We start from the raw sequence: 19,413 nt of genomic DNA on the forward strand, positions 1-19,413 counted from the left end.
CAGTATCTAACATGTCAAGTCCCTTCAGAATCTATTATGCTTCAATGAGATCACCTCACATTGCTCTAAATTCAAGAGAATATGTGCCCCAAGTACAACACTTATTATCATAGGACAACCTCCATCACCTCTAATTTACAATTTCAGCAATACTTCCTTATTTTTGTACTTCGCTCCCCTTGCAATGAAGACCAACGTGTCCTTTGCCTTCCTAATTGCTTGCTGTACCTGCATGCTAACTATGTGTTTCTTGTACGAGCAGACCAAAGTCCCTCTGAACATTTAAAAGTTTCACACCTTTAAACAAATACTGCTTTTCCATTCTTACAACCAAAGTGAATAACCTCACACTTGCCCACATTATATTTCGTCTGCCACTTTATTGCCTACTCACTTAATCTGCCTACATCTCTTTGCAGCCTCTTTGTGTCCTCCTTAAAGTTTCAATTCCCAACTAGTTCTGTATTGTCAGAAATTTTAGATACATTATTCTCTGTCTCTTTGTCTAAGTCATCAATATATAGCTGAGGTCCCTTCTGATCGTCGTGGTACTCCACGAGTCACAGACTACTAACTAGAAAATGCCCAATTTATCCTTCCTTTTGTTTCCTCTCAAGCCATGTGTGGCAGGCTATATTAGGGGTATCATGGTACCTCGGTGGGATGTACCTTATACTGTAGTATGAGTGGTAGAACCTGCCTGCTGGTTCTGCCCAGCAGGCGGAGCATAAGAGTCTGTGTTTCACCCACAGCAGTCATTCTGTACCGGAGCTGCTGGGGTAACTATTTGTTCATTAAAGCCTTCAATTGGACTACAATCTCACGTCAGTAGTGATTGATCATGCATCACCATGTTAATACATTTCCCCAAGACCTGGAGCCCTTCCTTTCTGTACAGTAGTCCCCCGTTATAACGCGCCCCGCAATACCGCGGTTCGCGATATACGGCGGGGGGGTTTATGGACCCCAACTTACTTGACTCATTTTAAACTCTTTTTGAAACAGCACCTTTTTGAGCCGCGATGATTAGACCGATTAGCAGCGATGATTACCCGCGATGATTAGACCGATTAGCAGCGATTATTACCCGCGATGATTAGACCGATTAGCAGCGATGATCACTGTCTTGTACTGTAGAACGATTAGCCGCGATGAGTAGCCGCGACCGATTAGCCTAGTTACACAGCCATAAAAGGGATACCTTTTCCAGTGCAGGTATCTTCGAGTTCGAGTTCAGTTGCTGTCGTGTCGTTCAAAATGTTTAAGCGCAAGTCTTACTCAGTGAGTCAAAAGATACATTTGATAGACCGGCTTCGAAACGGGGAAACGAAGGCAAAATTATCCAGAGAGACTGGTGTACCAGAGTCAACCCTCCGTGGGTGGGTGAAAGATGAGCCCAATTTAAGAGCATATGTTGGGACAGTTTCTCAGAGTGAAGGGCTTAGCAGGAAAAAGGCAAGGAACGCTAGTGACAGTAACTTAGAGAAGGCTGTGTTCACCTGGTTTGTCCAGGAACAGTCTGGTGGCACCCCCCTATCTGGACCTATCATCAGGACTCAGGCTGAGAAGTTCCATCACCAGCTCCACCCAGAGGACAGCAATTTCGTAGCCAGCAAGGGTTGGCTCCATCGGTTCCAGAAAAGACATGGGATAGGTGCAGTTACCATCAGTGGTGAACAGAGATCCGCCGACTCAGGAGCAGCAGCAGCCTTTCCCGACATCCTCAAGAACTACATGGTGCAAGAGGAGCTGACCCCAGAGCAACTCTACAATGCAGATGAGTCAGGGCTTTACTGGAAGATGCTGCCTGACAAGACCCTAGCTGTCAAGGATGATGCCCACAAGACTCTGGGGTACAAGCAAGCCAAGAACAGGCTCACCATCCTGTTTGCCAGCAATGCCACGGGAACACACAAGCTGAAGCCATTGATTGTGGGCAAATTCAAGTCTCCTAGATGCTTTCACCACATCAACATGGAGAACCTACCCATTACCTACCGGAACTCTGGCAAAGCCTGGATGACAGCTTTCTTATTTGAGGAGTGGTTCTTCAAGTTCTTCGTACCCAGTGTCAGGGACCACCTTAGAGCCCGCAACTTACCGCAGAAGGCCACACTCCTACTGGACAACTGCTCAGCCCACCCTCAGGGAGATGTTCTCAAGACCAGGGATGGGCAGATCCAAGTGCTCTATCTCCCAAAGAGCACCACCAGCAAGATCCAGCCATGTGATGCTGGCATCATTCAGACCTTCAAGTCTGTGTACAAAAAGGAACTGATCCTGGAAATGATAGACTCTCCTCTCACTGTCCCAGATTACCTGAAAGCCATCACCATCAAGGATGCCTGTTATCTGGCAGGGAAGGCCTGGGGAGCTGTGACAGAGAAGACCATCGCCAACTGCTGGAACAAGGCCCTAGGAGCAGCACTCCCACGACCCCAACATTACCCGGATGAAGAGGATTTCGTAGGCTTTACTGAAGCAGAGATCAGGGCAGCTGAGGAGAGGCTAGAGGACCAACTGGATGAGAACCTAACACTCCAGGATTGGGTGGACAGGTGGGCAGCAGCAGAGGATGACATGGCACCCGCAGAAACATTCACAGAGGAGGAGATCATCGACCAGGTCACCCAAGAGGAGGCAGAAGAAGAAGAAGAACCCCAGCCCACAGTGGCAAAGAGCCACTCGGATGCCATCACGCACCTGAAGTGGCTCATAGCATACACAGAGCAGCAAGACTTCGACCCAATATACATCCTGCACCTGAAGAACCTCCAGAGACAAGCACAAGTCAAGATGAGGAAGGGGATGTGCCAGAGGAAACTCACAGACTTTTTTAAATGATTTTAAAAATATGCGTGTAAGTACAATTTTAAGTATATTATTGTATGTATACTGTATATTATTGTATATATTTTAATACATTTAAAACTTGATTTAAGACTTGAACGAACTTTGCTGTTTCTTATTTAAAACGCCCTTCCATTCAGCAATGTTCAGCATAGTCAGCGATGTTTCCTCTCGTTCATTCATTTCGATATCCGCCATCTTGGATATCCGCGGCTCGGTTACAACGCGGGTGGCTGTCTTGGACCCGAACACCCGCGTTATAACGGGGGACTACTGTATTAATCTTTGTGTGTTACTTTATTGGATGTCTTTCAGAAATCCAAGTATGCCACATTTACTGGCTCCCCTAACTGATTGGTTACATCTTCAAAAACTTCTAATCAATTTGTGAAACTTGAAAATACTAACTTCCAATCTGCTGGGACTGTTCTACAATCTAGGGAATTTTGGAAAATTGTAATGAAGCACATCCACTGGAGCTACCTCCTTTAGAACCTTAGGATGTAGGCCATCAATTCCAGGGGATTTGTCAGAGTTTAGTCCATCATTACGGTAGAATGATGGGGTGTAGATTAATTTGTTCTTAATCTAGGACAAAGTTCGGCACAACATCGTGGGCCGAAGGGCCTGTTCTGTGCTGTATTTTTCTATGTTTTTTCTAAGTCCCTCCAATACTGTTTCCCTGAAGATATGAATAACCTTGTATTCATTATTCTTATTAGCCCCTTAGTTATCCTCTATTTCTGATACATAATTTGTGTTTTTTACTGTGAAGACAAGCACAAAATATGTTGAATGTCTCTGCAAGTTCCTTATTACCCATTATAATTTCTTCTTCCTCTGCCTCTTTTGAACCAAACTTTACTTTAGCTACTCTCCCCCGTTATATACTTATAAAAGGTTTTCACTATTTTTATGATCCTGACTAGTTAATTATCATATTCTATTTTTTTCCGTTTTTATTAACTTTTTGAAGTGCTTTTCTGGTTTCTAAAAACTTAATGCTCAAGCTTACTATTCTTTGCATTCAGGTAAACAGTTGTATAGATAATATAGAGCTCATCAATTTCTCACAAATGAACATGTCGCTTGATTTGTGCAATCATAGCTTCAGTCATTTTATAATCTTTCAGGTTAGCTGTTGTGTAGTTTGAAGAATTGAGCAGAAGAGTTTATCTCTGAGGACAGTTAAGACTGGCCAATCCACCTACCTGAACATCTCGATGCTGTAGGGGTGAAACCTATGCAGACACTGGGAGAACGTGCAAACTCCACACGGACAGTGCCCCGGGGCTGGGATCGAACCTGGGTCCTCAGCGCTGCAGACAGCAGTGCTAACCACTATGCCACCATGCCGCCCCAAGTTAAAATTTATTTAACTTATATTTTGACAACTTGCATTTATATAGAACCTTGAAGTCCTTAACACTGCAAAATGTTCCAAGGCAGTCAGCCAAAAAATTGACTCTGAACCAAAGGAGATATTAGGACAAATAAAGCTTGACCAAAGAGGTTTTAAAGATTGCTTTAAAGGATGAGAGAAGGTGGACAAATAATAATGTTCAGGGAGGGACTTCAAGTGTTTAGTACTTTCATGACTTAAGGCACTGAACACCAATAGTGGAGCAAAGAGGTTGAAAAATGCACAAATCCAGAGTTGGGTGTTCTTGAAAGGTTGGGTGCTACTGGAGCTTTGAAGGGAGTTAGGGAGGAGTAAGGCCAAGGAGCGATTTGAACACGAGGATGATAATTTTAAAATTGAGGCGCTAGTGGACTAGATACCAGTTATAGATCAGCAAGCACAGAGTTGGTTGGTGAATAAAACTTGGTGCAGATTCGGTAAGAATACAAGGAGAAGTATTGGAAGATCTCAAGTTTATGGAGTGTGGAGGCCAGCCAGTATATTATTGCAGGCAACAAAAACATTAATGAGGTTTTGCCAGTAGATGACTTAAGGCAGGAACAGGGAACGGCGATATAAGGAAGATAGAAATAAGTGACTATTGGTGCTTAACTTAATTAACTCAGTTTGCAAGCAACCTAATTTAATCTCAACAGTGGCAGAGAGGGGATTGTTGGTGAGGAGGCAGAATTTAGCTTGAGCGCTGAAGGTGATGAATTTGGTTTTCCCAATTTTAATCGGAGGACATTACAGGACTGAATGTCAGACCAACAGTCTGACAACATAGATACAGTGGAGGAGTTGAGAAAGTTGCTTGAGAGGTAGAACCAGCAAAATATGGACCTGGCTTCATGTTTAATTCCATCACAGGAGGCATTAAAGGCAAGCTTTCTCTCATTTTTATCCAACAACTGCACATGCATAATTCGAGAGGTCAGCTTAGAAGAATGTCAACTGGAGGTTAGGAAAATATTTCTGGAGATGCACTTTCAGTTGCTCTACTAATGCCTGAAATTTAAACAGGTGGTTAGTGTTAAGTCCATTGCTATACTCTGCCAATGTTCATGCCCGCTACTCATTGCTGGAGAAAATGTTTAGAGTATAGCACTTTAACTAGTGCACAGTTTCACGTAACAGTTTAAAGAAAGTAAATAACTAAACATGAATGCCAGCTTTGCTCAATTGATCAAATCATCATGTTTAAGTTAGGTATTGTTCAAGGCCACCCTTGAGTACAAAACCTAGACTAAGGTAGTGCTACATTGACAGAGTGTTTGTTCCTTTGAAGATGTGATGCCAATGATCTTTTCTCCTGCTTAGGTGATCAAAGTTTTTACAGCACTGTCAGAAAAATAGCAAAGAAATTTCCGAGTTTTCTGGTCAGAATGCCTCCTTCAAACTCTTCTTTCTTCAAATGAACACCAATATAAAAAAGGTAATTGCTCATTCATCCCATTGCCAATTGTAAGATCCAGCTCTGTACAAAATGTATGTATGTGTTTAATCATGCACTTGAAAGTAGCTCAGTGAACCCGAAGCACTTTGAGTTGTGCCGAACAGATGTGATAAGTGGCCTTGGCTATCATAATTACTACTTCCCAGTTAAATTTAACAATAAATGACATTTAATAAGAACTGCATGTGGTTTTCATACTGATTTTAATTTCAGTGGATAAAGAGGAAGGACTTCATGGTCATGGTTGATGTATTACAAAGATCCCCCCCCGCCTCACCGCCAGGCACATCGTGTGCAGGTGATAGGTGTGAGCGAGCACTCAGTAGACAGGCAGGGGTCAGACTATGGCATAGATTGAGGAGCACTGGTGCTCAGCTCTCTGCGGGTTACCACCAGCCTCCTGTCCTCAACAGTGACCCACTGACGGTGCCAACACAATCCCAGCACCCTGGAGTGATGTTACACAGACCCTGGGAGGTGGGAAATGGTGTTGGATCGTGGCTATGTAGCGATGACGGAACGAGCTCCATCCAAAATGAATCGGGCGAGCATGAAGGCCCCCCTGGCCCTCCGGGCTTGCTGTACCCTCGCCGCTGCTGCCTGTTCTGCAGCCTTTGGCTGGTCCTTCGGCTCCTCCATGGATTTATCCTCCAACCGCTGCTAGTCCGGTGCCGCCTCATAATTCTCTTCCTTCTCATCCTCCTCGGAGGTGGCCGCCTAAACCTTATCACTAATCTCCAGCTCGTCGCCCTACTACTGTGCGAGGTTGTGGTGGGTACAGCAGACAACCACAAAGCGGGCGATCCTCCAGGGGATGCACTGAAGTGCACCACTGGAGCGGGTGGAGGCATCAAACCGAATCTTGAGGAGTCCAATGCACTGATCAATCACAGCCTGGGTGGCTGAATGCAGTAAGAAGTCTTACAACACCAGGTTAAAGTCCAACAGGTTTGTTTCAAACACGAGCTTTCGGAGCACGGCTCCTTCTTCACCTGAAGAAGGAGCCGTGCTCCGAAAGCTCGTGTTTGAAACAAACCTGTTGGACTTTAACCTGGTGTTGTAAGACTTCTTACTGTGCTCACCCCAGTCCAACGCCGGCATCTCCACATCATGGGTGGCTGAATGGACCTTGTTATACCAGGTCTATGCTTTGATCTCCAGCCTCCATGTTGGCGTCATTCTGCAGGTCCTCAGTGGGTACACCTTATCCCCCAAGAGCCAGCCGCCCATCCTGGGGTGCACCTCCAAGAGGCCAGGGATGACCGACTGCCCCAGGATGCAGCTGTCGTGGACACTCCCTGGGCAGCATTCACACGCATGCATTATCTTCATCTGGTCGTTGCACACAAGCTGTATGTTCAGGGAGTAGAATCCTTTTCTGTTAACGTAGGGCACCCTCAGATGGCCCAGTGAACACAGGGCCATATCCTCATCATCTATTACTCCCTGGACCTAGGGCATCCCTGCAATGGCGGAGAAACCTGCTGCCCGAGCATCTTGCTGGGCTTAGTCCACGTCAAAGATGTAGTAGTATTCCTCCCGGGCAAACAGGGCATATGTGATTGTTGGCCTGTGAGATACCACACAGGATCCCCATGGAGCCCTGGAATGATCCCGAGGCATAAATATGTGGGCTGCGGTGACCTTGACGGGCACCAGGAATGGATGTCCTCCTCCTTCATGTGGTGCCAAGTCCATGAGGACATGGAAGAGATGCCGCACCGTCTCATTGTTGAGGCGTAGCCTCCTGCAGCACGTTATGTCTATCATCTGCTCAAAGGACCAACGACGCCTGTACGCCCTGGGCCATCGCGGGACACCACCTCTGGGTTCCTCCCTGGTCTGATGGCCGGCCACAGGACTTCAGGGTATGGGGCGGGCTCTGGCACATGGTCAGTCACCTCGAGTGTCTGCTGATGCTGCTGTCTTCGGCATCTGGCTACCCAGCCTAGCAGCAGCATAAATAGGGAAAGTTCTGGGTCCAAAGTGTTCGGATGTTGGCTGCAGCGTGTGTGGTTTTGCCTCCCGCAGTATTCAAGCACAGTGTCCAGGCATCACAGTCTGCTTGGGGTGCTAGGCAATGACTCCCACATGCCACCTTCCCTTCCCACCCACGAGAATCCACTTGGGTTGTGTGAAGTGCTCACTTAACCACGATTGCTAATTTGCTATTAGCAATAGCCTCAGCCACACGGCCAGGACCCAGGCAGACGGTGGGGGTTATGAGTGGTCAGTGGGGCAGAAGGGCAAGGACAAGATGCACACGATCCAGGGGTTAGCATGGTGGTGCCACTCAGGGTTGCCCCCTTACCTCCAATTCCCCCCCCAGTGTCTCCCCCCACCCTCCCATGGTGGCCCAACCCTGTGGAGGGTCCTACCCCCGGCTAAGGGTCCCCCATCCCCCACGAGCACTGGGTTGGCAAGCTCTTTGCTTGTAAGCGACAATGGCTATTCACTTCCTTAGCTCCCTGCAGAAGGCCTTCCGCTAGGTTTACTGTTTTAAAAAGGAGCACTAATTGGCGGCAGCATGACCATTTGCGGGGGAGGCCAATGAATGATGGGAGGCCATTGGTAATGGGTCACTCCCATTAATTGTATGAAAATAAGGCTTAAGTTGTCATAATTGGTTTCTCGCCATGCTGTAACGAGATCGCATTTTCGCCGACGGGAATGGGCCAGTTGCATTGCAAGGTGTTTGGCGCCTGCCGCGGTTCTCATTTTCGGCCTCTCCCATTATTCGTTTTGCAAGAGCGCAATGAGGCTGGAAAATTGCACCCATCATCTTATTAACCATGGCAGAAATGGTTTTGGTAGGAAGATGGGGAGGCATTGGAAAAGAAACAAGAATCTGGGTAGAATGTTCATTTTTGTGGGATGAATTCTACCAGAGAGTGGTAAACAATTCCAGTGGTGCAAATCCACCTTAACGTGGCAGCCAGGCTCGAGTAATTTATTCTATGAAGGGTCAGGAGTGAAAGAGCTATGTTGACGAAATTATGCTCGTGGGAAGAGTATAAGATACAAGGACATTGGGGCGGACCTGGCAAAAAAGAGGTCGGAGTCTAATAGGGCGAAATCAGCGCTCTAAAAAGTGGGGTGCGATTTGGGATGCTATTCCCGGCCAGACTGGGTGACATTCATGGACAAGGAACTATACTTTAACACGCCAGCGGAGGCTGATGAGTTCGTTAAAACAAACAAATTGAGGAAGAGCAATCACGGCAACGATGAAAGCTGCAGGGGCGGAAAAAAAGAACAAAACAGAGAGCGGAGGACAGACCGCAAACAGAGACAAGAATATCATGAACTTTATGCATATGTTCTTTTGCGTGGGACTGTGCTTCCTCATTTTCGGGCTCAATGTGATGAGGGGGAGCAGGGCAAGGGGAGTTAGAGTAAGGAAAACAGGCAAAGGGGCAAGATAAGGGGTGAAAGGAGGAGGGTAAAACAGGGCCAGAGCTAGACAAGCTCTGGGAGGGGAGCCACCGCACTAGCGAAGAGAGCAGAAAGTAAGGGGGGCCGTGGCGCACCTCTCAGGGGAGAGGGAGCAGCTGGCAAAAACGGGGGCGGGACGGGCACAAGTGGGGGGAAGAATGCAGGGGGACAGAGGAGCAGGGGCTAGGGGGAATAGGGGACGGAAGGGGAGCGCAGGACAGAAAATAAGTAAAGGGAAGGTTGAGGATGAGAAACGGAACGGAATACACGCAGCCCTCGGCAGGAATGGAGCAGGGTAAGGAACCAGGATGGCGCTGCAAGTAGCCATCTGGGAGGACCCCAGGGTGAAGGGAGACCCCGGATTGTAGGGACGCATCCATGTGGCGTACACATTGTTGGCGGCCATGTTGGGTGCCCCTGGACAAAGGCCTAACCTCGTGGCGAGAGCGGCGACCATGGCCATTTTGGACCGCCCCCTAACAAAGGGAAATCCCGGAGCGCAGAGGCCCATCCAATAGGTTTATGGGTGGTCCTGCAGGACCGTGGGTTCAGAGACCCCCCACCAGGATTGTTACCTGGAACGTAAGGGTCCCAGTGAAAAGAGCCAGAGTCTTCGGCCACTAAATAAGCCGAAAAGCCAACAAATTTACCTACAAGAGACGCACCTGAGAGAGAAGCCTGAGTGCGGAAAACTGAGACTGCTGGTAAGGAAGGGCTGGGTGGGACAGAGATACCACTCATGTTACGGGATGAAGGCTAGGGGAGTTGCAATACTAATGAACAAGAGGCTGAGGTTTACAGAAACCAAGACAGTTACGGGCATAGGAGGATGGTACATCGTGGTCAGTGGTGTCCTGGAAACGGCACAGGTGGTACTGGTAAATGTGTACGCTCCCAACTGGGACGACACAGAATTCATAAAGAAGACTGTGGCGGAAATTCCCGACATTCATAGAATATCATAGAATTTACAGTGCAGAAGGAGGCCATTCGGCCCATCGAGTCTGCACAGGGCCTTGGAAGAGCACCCCACTTAAGACCACACTTCCACCCTGTCCCCGTAACTCCACCCAACCTTTTTTGGACACGAAGGGTAATTTATCATGGGCAATCAACCAAACTTGTGCATCTTTGGACTATGGGTGGAAACCGGAGCACCCGGAGGAAACACACGCAAACACTGGGAGAATGTACGGACTCCACACAGACAGTGACCCAAGCCGGGAATCGAACCTGGGACCCTAGAGCTGTGAAGCAACTGTGCTAACCACTGTGCTACCGCGCTGCTCTTCAAGAAATCAGAAATTGACACACACCGACGGATTATGGGGGATGACTTCAATTGCATGCAGGGCCCACTGACCAACAGATCAAACTCCAGAATGGGGAGAAAGACTGGCATGGCTAGGGAACTAGGAGCATTTATGGAGCAGATGGGGGCGGTGGACCCATGGAGGTTCCTGCACCCAGAAGAAAATAAATTCTTATACTTTTCGCAAGTGCACAAGGTATACACCCGTATCGACTTCTTTGCAGTGGGGAAATCGGTGCTTCCAGGGATCACAGGAACGGAATACTCCGCAATCGTTATCTCCGACCATGCTCCACATTACATGGATGAGAGGTTGGAAACAGGCCATGCCCAGTGCCCCACATGGAGGCTGGACACGGACCTTCTGGCCGACAAAACCTTCTGTCAAAAAACATTGCGAACCATAGGCGATTACGTTAGTAACAACCAAAATGGGGAGGTCTCACCCTCCACGTTTTGGGATAACTGAAGGCGTGATTAGAGGAGAGATCATAGCCTACAAGGCTGTTTAGCTCATAGGGCTAAATCGCTGGCTTTGAAAGCAGACCAAGCAGGCCAGCAGCACGGTTCGATTCCCGTAACAGCCTCTCCGAATGTGCCGACTAGGGGCTTTTCACAGTAACTTCATTTGAAGCCTACTCGTGACAATAGCGATTTTCATTTCATTTCAAGCAGAGATAGGGAAGAGAGGGTAACCAGGCAGGAACCAGTGGCCTCCATTCTGAAAGTCGACAGAAAGTACTCCGAGGCCCCAACCGTAGAGTTGCTGGCGGAGAGGAAAAAGCTGCAAATGGACTTTAACCAAGAAAGCAGTGCACCAACTCCGCCAGACAGAGGGGAACCTTCTACGAACACAGAGACAAGGCTGGCTGCCTATTGGCTCACTAGCTGAGAAAGCAGGCAGCCACGAGGGAAATAGCCCAGGTAAAGAATAGCAGAGGCAGACCGGTAACAGAACCTAAAGACGTCAATCAGGCATATGAGACCTTCTACTGGGGACTGTACACTTCCGAGCCCCCCGATTGGTACGCGGGGATGAAGCAGTTCCTCGAAGGACCGGGACTACCAGTTGTGGGGGAAGATGGAAGGGGGGAGTTGGAAGCACCAACAGATGTGGGAGAAATCATGGAGAGCATCAGCTACAAGCAAGTGGGGAAGGCACCAGGACCCGACGGGTTCCCGGCGGACTTCTATAAAAAATTTGCGTCAGTCCTGGCCACACACCTAGGGGGCATATTCGCGGACTTTCTGGCATGGGGCACTCTGCCACCTACGCTAGCTCAGGCCACAATCTCGATGATACTCAAAAAAGATAAAGACCCGACGGAATGTGGATCATATAGACCATTTCACTGCTGAACGTGGATGCGAAAATACTTGCAAAGGTCCTGGCCAAAAGGCTGGAGGGCTGCATGCCGGAGGCGGTTGCGGAGGATCAAACGGGCTTTGTCAAGGGTAGGCAGCTCATCACGAACATCAGACAACTGCCAAATGTAATAATGACCCACCCTGGGGAGAGAGCACCAGAGGTGATTGTCTCCTTGGACACCGAAAAGGCCTTTGACAGAGTCGAATGGAAGTGCCTCCTCGAGGGACGGGGTTAGGAACGGGGTTCACCACCTGGATGAGACTCCTGTACAACGCTCCCAAGGAGAGCATCCAAACTAACACCACCAGCTCGGAATACTTCCAGCTACAGAGAGGAACAAGATAGGGCTGCCCTCTGTCCCCACTCTTGTTTGCGCTAGCGACCGAACCACTGGCGATAGCCCTGCGGGATGGGAAAAGCTGGAAGGGCATTCGGAGACGAGACAGAGAGCACAGAGTTTCACTCTATGCAGGTGACCTGCTCCTCTATGTCTCGAAACCACAGAAGGGACTGAAGGTAATACTGCAGATCCTGAAAGAGTTTGGAACCTCTTCGGGCTACAAACTTAACCTGGGCAAAAATGAGGCATTCCCAGTGAACACAAATGGGGGAGGCACAGAGATGGAAGGGCTCCCATTTAAAACGGCCCAGAATACATTCCAATACCTGGGGTCCAGATAGCCAGAGACTGGACACAGATCCACAATTGGAACCTGACCAGACTGGTGGAGGAAGTAAAAAAGGACCTACAGAGGTGGGGCTCACACCTACTCTCCCTGGCGGGAAGAAATGCAAACGATCAAGATGAACGTGCTGCCAAGGTTCCTCTTCCTGTATAGATCCATACCGATCTTCATCCCCAAGGTCTTTTTCCAAAATATAGATGGTCTAATCATGGCGTTTGTGTGTGGGGAGGTAAGAACCCGAGAATTCCCAAACCGACGCTGCAAAGAAGGAGAATCAAAAGGGGCTTGGCTTTACCAAACCTACAATATTACCACTGGGCAGCAATGGCAGAGTGAGGGGATGGGTACACGAACCCGACTCAGAGTGGGTACAGATGGAGACCTCCTGTAAAGGAACGAGCCTCCGGGCCTGGTTACAGCTCCACTCCCACCCCCTCAAAAAGATACACAACGAGCCCAGTGGGAGCAGCCACACTGAGAACATGGGCTAATTAAGATAACACATCGGACTAACTAAGATGTCCCCTATGGCCCCATCTGCAGCAATCACAAATTCCCTCAAGCCATGCTAGACACCACCTTCAAAAGATGGAGACAGGACGGGGCGCACTGACGGTCAGGGACTTTTACGTAGGGCAGAAACTGGCGATACTGGACTAACTGACAAGAAAGTGGAAAGTAACAAATGGACAGGAAATGAGACACCTTCAAATAAAACGCTTCCTACGCAGGGAGACAATAAGGTACCCTGAGGCCCCAAAAAACACACTATTAGAGGACCTGATAGGCACAAGTAGCAAGGAGGAGGGACTATGTAGGAAAATATACGGACAGTTACTGGACAGCGCTCGGAAACCAGTGGGTGAGACCAGTAGAAAGTGGGACGACGAACTGGGGACAGAGGTGGGGTGGGGACTCTGGAACGAAGCACTGAGCAGGGCTAACTCCACCTCCTCCTGCGCAAGAACAGCCTAATACAGCTCAAAGTGGTGCACAGAGCGCATCTTACCAGAACTCGAACGAGCAGGTTCTTCCCAGAGGTGGGGGACAAATGTGAACAGTGCCAGAGGGGCCTGGCAACCACATCCACAAGATTTGGGCATGCCCCAAACTTGCTGGGTTCTGGACAGCCTTCCCTGCGGCAATGTCCAAGGTTCTGGGGGTGAGAGTGAAGCCATGCCCAATTGTGGCAATCTTAGGGGTATCGGAGCAGCCAGAACTACACATGGGGAAGAGGACCAATACCCTTGTTTTCGCTTCCCTAATTGCACGTCGGAGAATTCTGCTCAGCTTGCGCTCAGCAGCACCACCCACAGCTGCAGACTGGGTGGCAGACCTTTCAGAATTTCTCCACCTGGAGAAGATTAATTATGCTATCCGAAGGTCGGAGGAAGGCTTTCTAGATGCATGGGGGAAGTTCGCCGGGCTGTTTCAAAACCTGTTTGAGGCCAGCAACGAGGAGTAAGTTAAGAATACGGGCAAGAGAGGAAGAAAAAGAGGGAAGATAGGGAAAAAAACAAAGATAGATGAGGAACCAAACGAATGCACAAACCAGGGGGAGGGAGGGCGGGGGTGGGGAAGACAGAAGGAAGGTGGTAAAGCCACAAAAGAGGAGAAGAGGAGGGAGGGGGGTAACGCAAAAGCAAAGCACAGCAGAAGCCAATGGTGGAGGGGAGGGTTAAAAGGGGAGGGGGGTTACAGGGGGCAGTACGCAAGGGGGGTGGTGGGGGGGGGCGTTGGGGAGGTGGTGGACAGAAGGGATCGTAGGCTGAGCCGGAGGGCAGCAAAGTGTATACGGGGTTAATTAAAGGAAGGACAGGATAAACCTCTCTGTACAATAAAGTAAATTAACGCGGTTTTAAAAAATGTGGATGTATATAGATACAATTGTTTATAAATATAGAAAATGCAATAAAATGATTTCCAAAAAAAAAGGACCTGCAGCGATGGAACACACTACCACTCTCCCTTGCGGGGAGGGTGCAAATGATGAAATGAGCCTACTGCCCAAGTTCCTCTTCCTGTTTAGATGCATCCCGATTTACATCTCCAAAGCCTTTTTCAACTCACTGGGCAAACTGATTATTGTGTTTATGTGGGTCGGGCAGAATGCAAGGATCCCAAAGTGATTACTGCAGAGAACGAGGCAATGGATGGCCTAGCCCTCCCAAACCTATAATATTACCACTGGGCAGCGACGGTGGAGAGAATATAGGGGTGGAGAAAGGAGCCAGAAGCTGAGTGGGTGCTTATGCAGGAGGGTTCATGCAGAGGGAGCTCCCTCCAGGCCCTGGCCACAGCAATTATCCCATCCTTGCCTAATAAATAATCAACGTGCCCAGTGGTGGTAGTGTTATAGGCCAGGGTTTAGAAAACTCAAAAGTATATCATGGAGTTCACCTGACCTACAACTATTTATTTATTTTGGTTACGATGAGCTCAAGGACCTGCCTTTCAGGTGTTATTCAACAGAGGCCTTAAGCACTTTTAATCAAAAACAAAGTTCATTCTACGATATTAGTTAACCTTTTTATAAACACACAGTAAGCATTTTTATCAACTACCAACATAAATATCCCACACAGCTACAGTACTCTATGTATAACCCTTAATAATTTCCCCATTAAGTTGTTCCAATTTAATAACAAGATCCCATAAACCAGAAAACCCTTTTCAAAGGTGTAGCGCAGTACACAGCACTCAAGACCTCGTTTGGATGCTTTTGTGTCCTTTCCAAAACAGCAGGTTTGAATTTCTTCCAGGAAACAATTATTTCTTTTCAAGTTATCAAGCAGTCTGGAAACAGCTTTTAAAATGCAGATAGAGAAAAAAAACCTTCGCTGTACAAATTTTGCAGTCGAGTATCCCACATTTGGGGACATCGCAGGCGTCAGCACAACCGAAGGGCAATGGCCTAGCCTCGTCCTGGGCAAACCACCTTCTTGATTATGATTTCACCCCTGCCAGGTAAGTACCTGTGCTGTACAAACCAGTTCAAACTCAAAGCGCAAGTAAAACCAACTCAAAAACAAAAGTAAAAACCCAGAGGCACAGCCCAGCTTCACCCACACAATGACATCATTGAAGCCATGTGATAAGACAAAAAACATTTCTTAAAGGGACACTCCCATGACAATAGCAACACTCCAGTCATAGAACCAACTACGACAGCATTTCAGACTAACCAAAATGTCCGACAAAGTCCCCATCTGCAATAACTACAGGTTCATGCCGGCGACTATGGACCGCACCTTTAAAAGTTGAAGACAGGAAGGGGGGACGCTGACATATTGGGACTTTTACAACAATAGGCTAACAACGTTCGACGAACTGACAGGAAGATTCTAACTGACGGGGGGGGCAATGACTCAGGTAATTACAAACCAAACATTTCTTGGAAAATAGGCAACAGGTTTAGATAAAGGATCTGGATCGGCGCAGGCTGGGAGGGCCGAAGGGCCTGTTCCTGTGCTGTAATTTTCTTTGTTCTTTGTATTTCCTACAAAGGAAAACAAGAATGTTCCCGCAACCACGACAATCACTCTTAGAGGACCTGTTAGACATGGACACCTTAGGGAAATGAAACTGTGGTGATATGTAGGGTGACTGCTAAGGGGAGCTAACACACACTGGACAAGACAAGGGAGAAGTGGAAGGAGGAGGTGGGGTTGAAATAGGGTGGGGACTCTGGAGAGAAGCACTGCAGAGGGTCAATTCCACCTCCACAGGTGCAAGGCTAAGCCTAATGCAGCTAAAAGTGGAACACAGAGCCCACTTAACCAGTACCTAAATGAGCAGGTTCTTCCCGGAGGTGGTGGACAGATGCGAACAGTGCCAAGGAGGCCTGGCCAACCACGGCCACATGTTCTGGTCTTGCCCCAGACTTTTTGGGCTCTGGGCTGCCTTCTTCGAGGCAATGGCCAAGGTGGTGGAGCTGATGCTGGAGCCTTGCCCGAGAGTGGCAGCCTTTGGAATATCAGAAAAGTCAGATCTATTCATGGGGAAGAGGACCAATGCCCTTGCCTTTGCCTCCCTAATTACCCCCCTGGAGAATCCTGCTCAGATGGCAGTCAGCAGCATCACCCAAAGCTGCAGACTGGCTGTCCGACCTGTTAGAATTCTTCTAAATGGAGAAAATGAAATTTTCCAATTCGAGGATTGGAAGAAGGCAAACTCAAAACCTGGGAGCCATTCACTTGGTTGTTCCAAGACCTGTTTGTTGCCAACAACCAGGAAGCCAAAGAACAGGAGGGAGTAGCGACACAGCAATGAAGACGGGGAGGTCAGGGAAACATGGAACTCAACCAAGCCCAACAAGAGAAGCATGAAACACAAGGGAGGGTGGGGCAGGTGCAACAACCTGAATCAAAGAGGGGAAGAGGAAAAGACAAAGAGAAACCCGGTAGGAGGAGAAACGCAGGGGACCACAACTGTCACTGTTGAGCCGGAATCAAACCTGGGACCCTGCGGTCGTGAAGCAACAGTGCTAACCACTGTGCTACCGTCTCCGATTTCCTCCCACAAGTCCTGAAAGCCACGCTGTTAGGTGAATTGAATATTCCGAATTCCCCCTCAGTGTAACCGAACAGCCACTGGAGTATGACGACTGGGGGCTTTTCTCAGTAACTTCTTTGCAGCCTTAATGTAAGCTACTTGTGATAATAATAAAGATTATTATAATACTACAAGGAGGATAAGGAAAGGAAACTGTGATGTATGTATGTAAGTGAAATCGATATATGTATAAATAGTTTTAGTTTTACTTTATCTTTTGCTTTCTCTCCTTGTTTTTTGTTTCATCTCCTAATGTATGTTCATATTTATATATCTGCTCTGTAAACCAAAAACTCAATAAAAACATTTTTAAAAAAGTAGTCGATACTTGAATAAGCACGGTGGTCATGAGGGAAGTAGGAAAAGTCTTTTGTGCCTGGATGTAGGAAACGCCAAGGGTGCATGCTTCACCAACATCATGAAACCAGAAGTCCATTTTCCTCCTCCTTAACCCCGGGACCAACTGTATCCCATTATTTAGAACCCTTCAGGAATGAAGTTGGAAAGGATGGGGATGTAAAAAATAAAGGCAGAATAGTTTTTACACACTGGTTCCACAATGTACCTCAGAGGTTCTATTCAAGTCATGAAACGGAATGTGGGGTGGTTTTAAAAGATTACTTGATAAGATACCACATGTCCTGCATTTTTGCCCAATTTTGTCCCAAATAATTAATCACAGATTTGAGAATGGAAGCTGGAACCTGCCTGGTCTATATGACTCATATCCTCAGATATTTCTGCGTCATTCGCTGAATAGAAGTTAGAATCTAACAACATACAGATTAATATTGTAACATTTGGTGGTGGGTTACAGATAACTCAGGGAGCCTACGTTGCTGTGGCAATGTGTACTTTTACATGCATGGAGAAGTCAGGAGCTATGGATTGTGATGATAGAGGTTCCAACTTTCTTTCCATCACTTGACTGACCAGGAATCTGTCCTGCTCTTACTGCCTGGCATCAGCATGTGTTGGAAGGATTTGCAGGTTGATACTCAACCTGTTTGATCACGTTATGAACAAACTTTCCTTGGCCATTAAATTCTGGAGTAGTACTTCAACCAGAGCTTATGGCTCAGAGGCAGGGACGCAACCTAGTTCCTCATTACAACATACACTGACTTCTTAAATTATACCCACAAAGTTATGCTCATGTTTTTCAACACTGCCACTTTTCACTTTGGTGAATACATACAGAAGAGACTAAAAAAAAATGGCTCCTACCTGGAGTAGCAGGATATCTCCAGGGGTGAGATGTATTGACTCCAAATGCAGAGTGTAGCTGGCATGAGGAACAGAACAGCCACCCAACAGCAAGCAACTATCAAAGACATGAACAGTCCAAAGTCATGGACAGCTGGGATCTGGTAGGAACAAACAGGATTATTATTAAAGATCTTTAATAGCAACACAGGTCAAGTGGGCCGTGAGTCAGGACTGAAAGTGGAATAATCTGGGTAGTGGATTAGTATGCTATCCTTGATTCAAAAAGCCAGACTGGTTTTCTTTCCTGCTGGCAGAAAGTTCAGTGCATGAAATGCATCTTTGGCAGGCACATTGCATTTCCTATAGTGTACAAACACACTGATCATGATTTAAGGCTAAATTGCCAGGTTGCTCAGTGAGTGCAAAATGTAGCTAGTTATGGAAAATGAAGACATCTTATTGATGAACATGTAGGGCCACTCTGAGGTGGGGACTAAGGAATTAAATTGGGACTAAGGAATTAAATTGGGGCAATAAAGAGAGGGCTTTACTTTGAATGCAACCCTTCAATTCCTGATTGAGGACAACATAATGTTGAAACTGTCAACTAAATTTAAAACAATCGTCCAGCATTAACACTCCTCCCATTAATAATTCCAGAAAAATAATATATTCTCAACATAACTAAAATGCAAGAGTCAAATCAACATTAGTGAAATGCATTATGCCTATGTTGTACTCCAGATTGCCAGTTGGTGAAGAAAGAAACCAGAGCTTGGAACAACTTCACACTTGTGACAATAAAAGGTTATTATTATTAGATTTATTCAGAGAACAAAATATTACTGATATCTATCTTCTGACTCCACTCGACCCTCAGATCTCTTCACATGTGCTCAAGGAACCATCCAATCAATGCCCTCCACCTATATGTAATTAATCTCAATTGATACAATTAGCAGTCTATTATCCATGTTACTAATTTATAGACAGATGCTGAGCTTCTGAACATGAACAGAGTTAATCAAAGCAGTTGAACATGAACAGAGCAACTTTCGCCTGTTTGAATGTGAATAGTATGTACATGATAACTGGAGTTGTAATCTTTCAGATCAGTTATAATTGCTCTGACCTTTCTCG

At 47.2% G+C, this 19,413-nt stretch overlaps 1 protein-coding gene and 1 non-coding gene across 8 annotated transcripts in view; both read right to left on the minus strand.

Moving 5' to 3' along the window:
- disp3 (dispatched RND transporter family member 3) overlaps window positions 1-19,413 on the minus strand; it is a 717,999-nt gene that overhangs the window by 179,610 nt on the left and 518,976 nt on the right. For all 7 annotated transcript variants that reach the window (XM_038821800.1, XM_038821802.1, XM_038821804.1 and 4 more), the window contains one exon: window positions 18,292-18,431. In XM_038821800.1, the coding sequence (XP_038677728.1) occupies window positions 18,292-18,431 (140 nt within the window). The remainder of the gene's footprint in view (window positions 1-18,291; window positions 18,432-19,413) is intronic.
- Window positions 15,329-15,485, minus strand: LOC119951086. Its single transcript, XR_005457491.1, has one exon. It is a non-coding gene; the product is annotated as a U1 spliceosomal RNA (small nuclear RNA).

Source organism: Scyliorhinus canicula, chromosome 16 (assembly GCF_902713615.1).
Source record: "Scyliorhinus canicula chromosome 16, sScyCan1.1, whole genome shotgun sequence".
Lineage (NCBI taxonomy): Eukaryota > Metazoa > Chordata > Chondrichthyes > Carcharhiniformes > Scyliorhinidae > Scyliorhinus > Scyliorhinus canicula.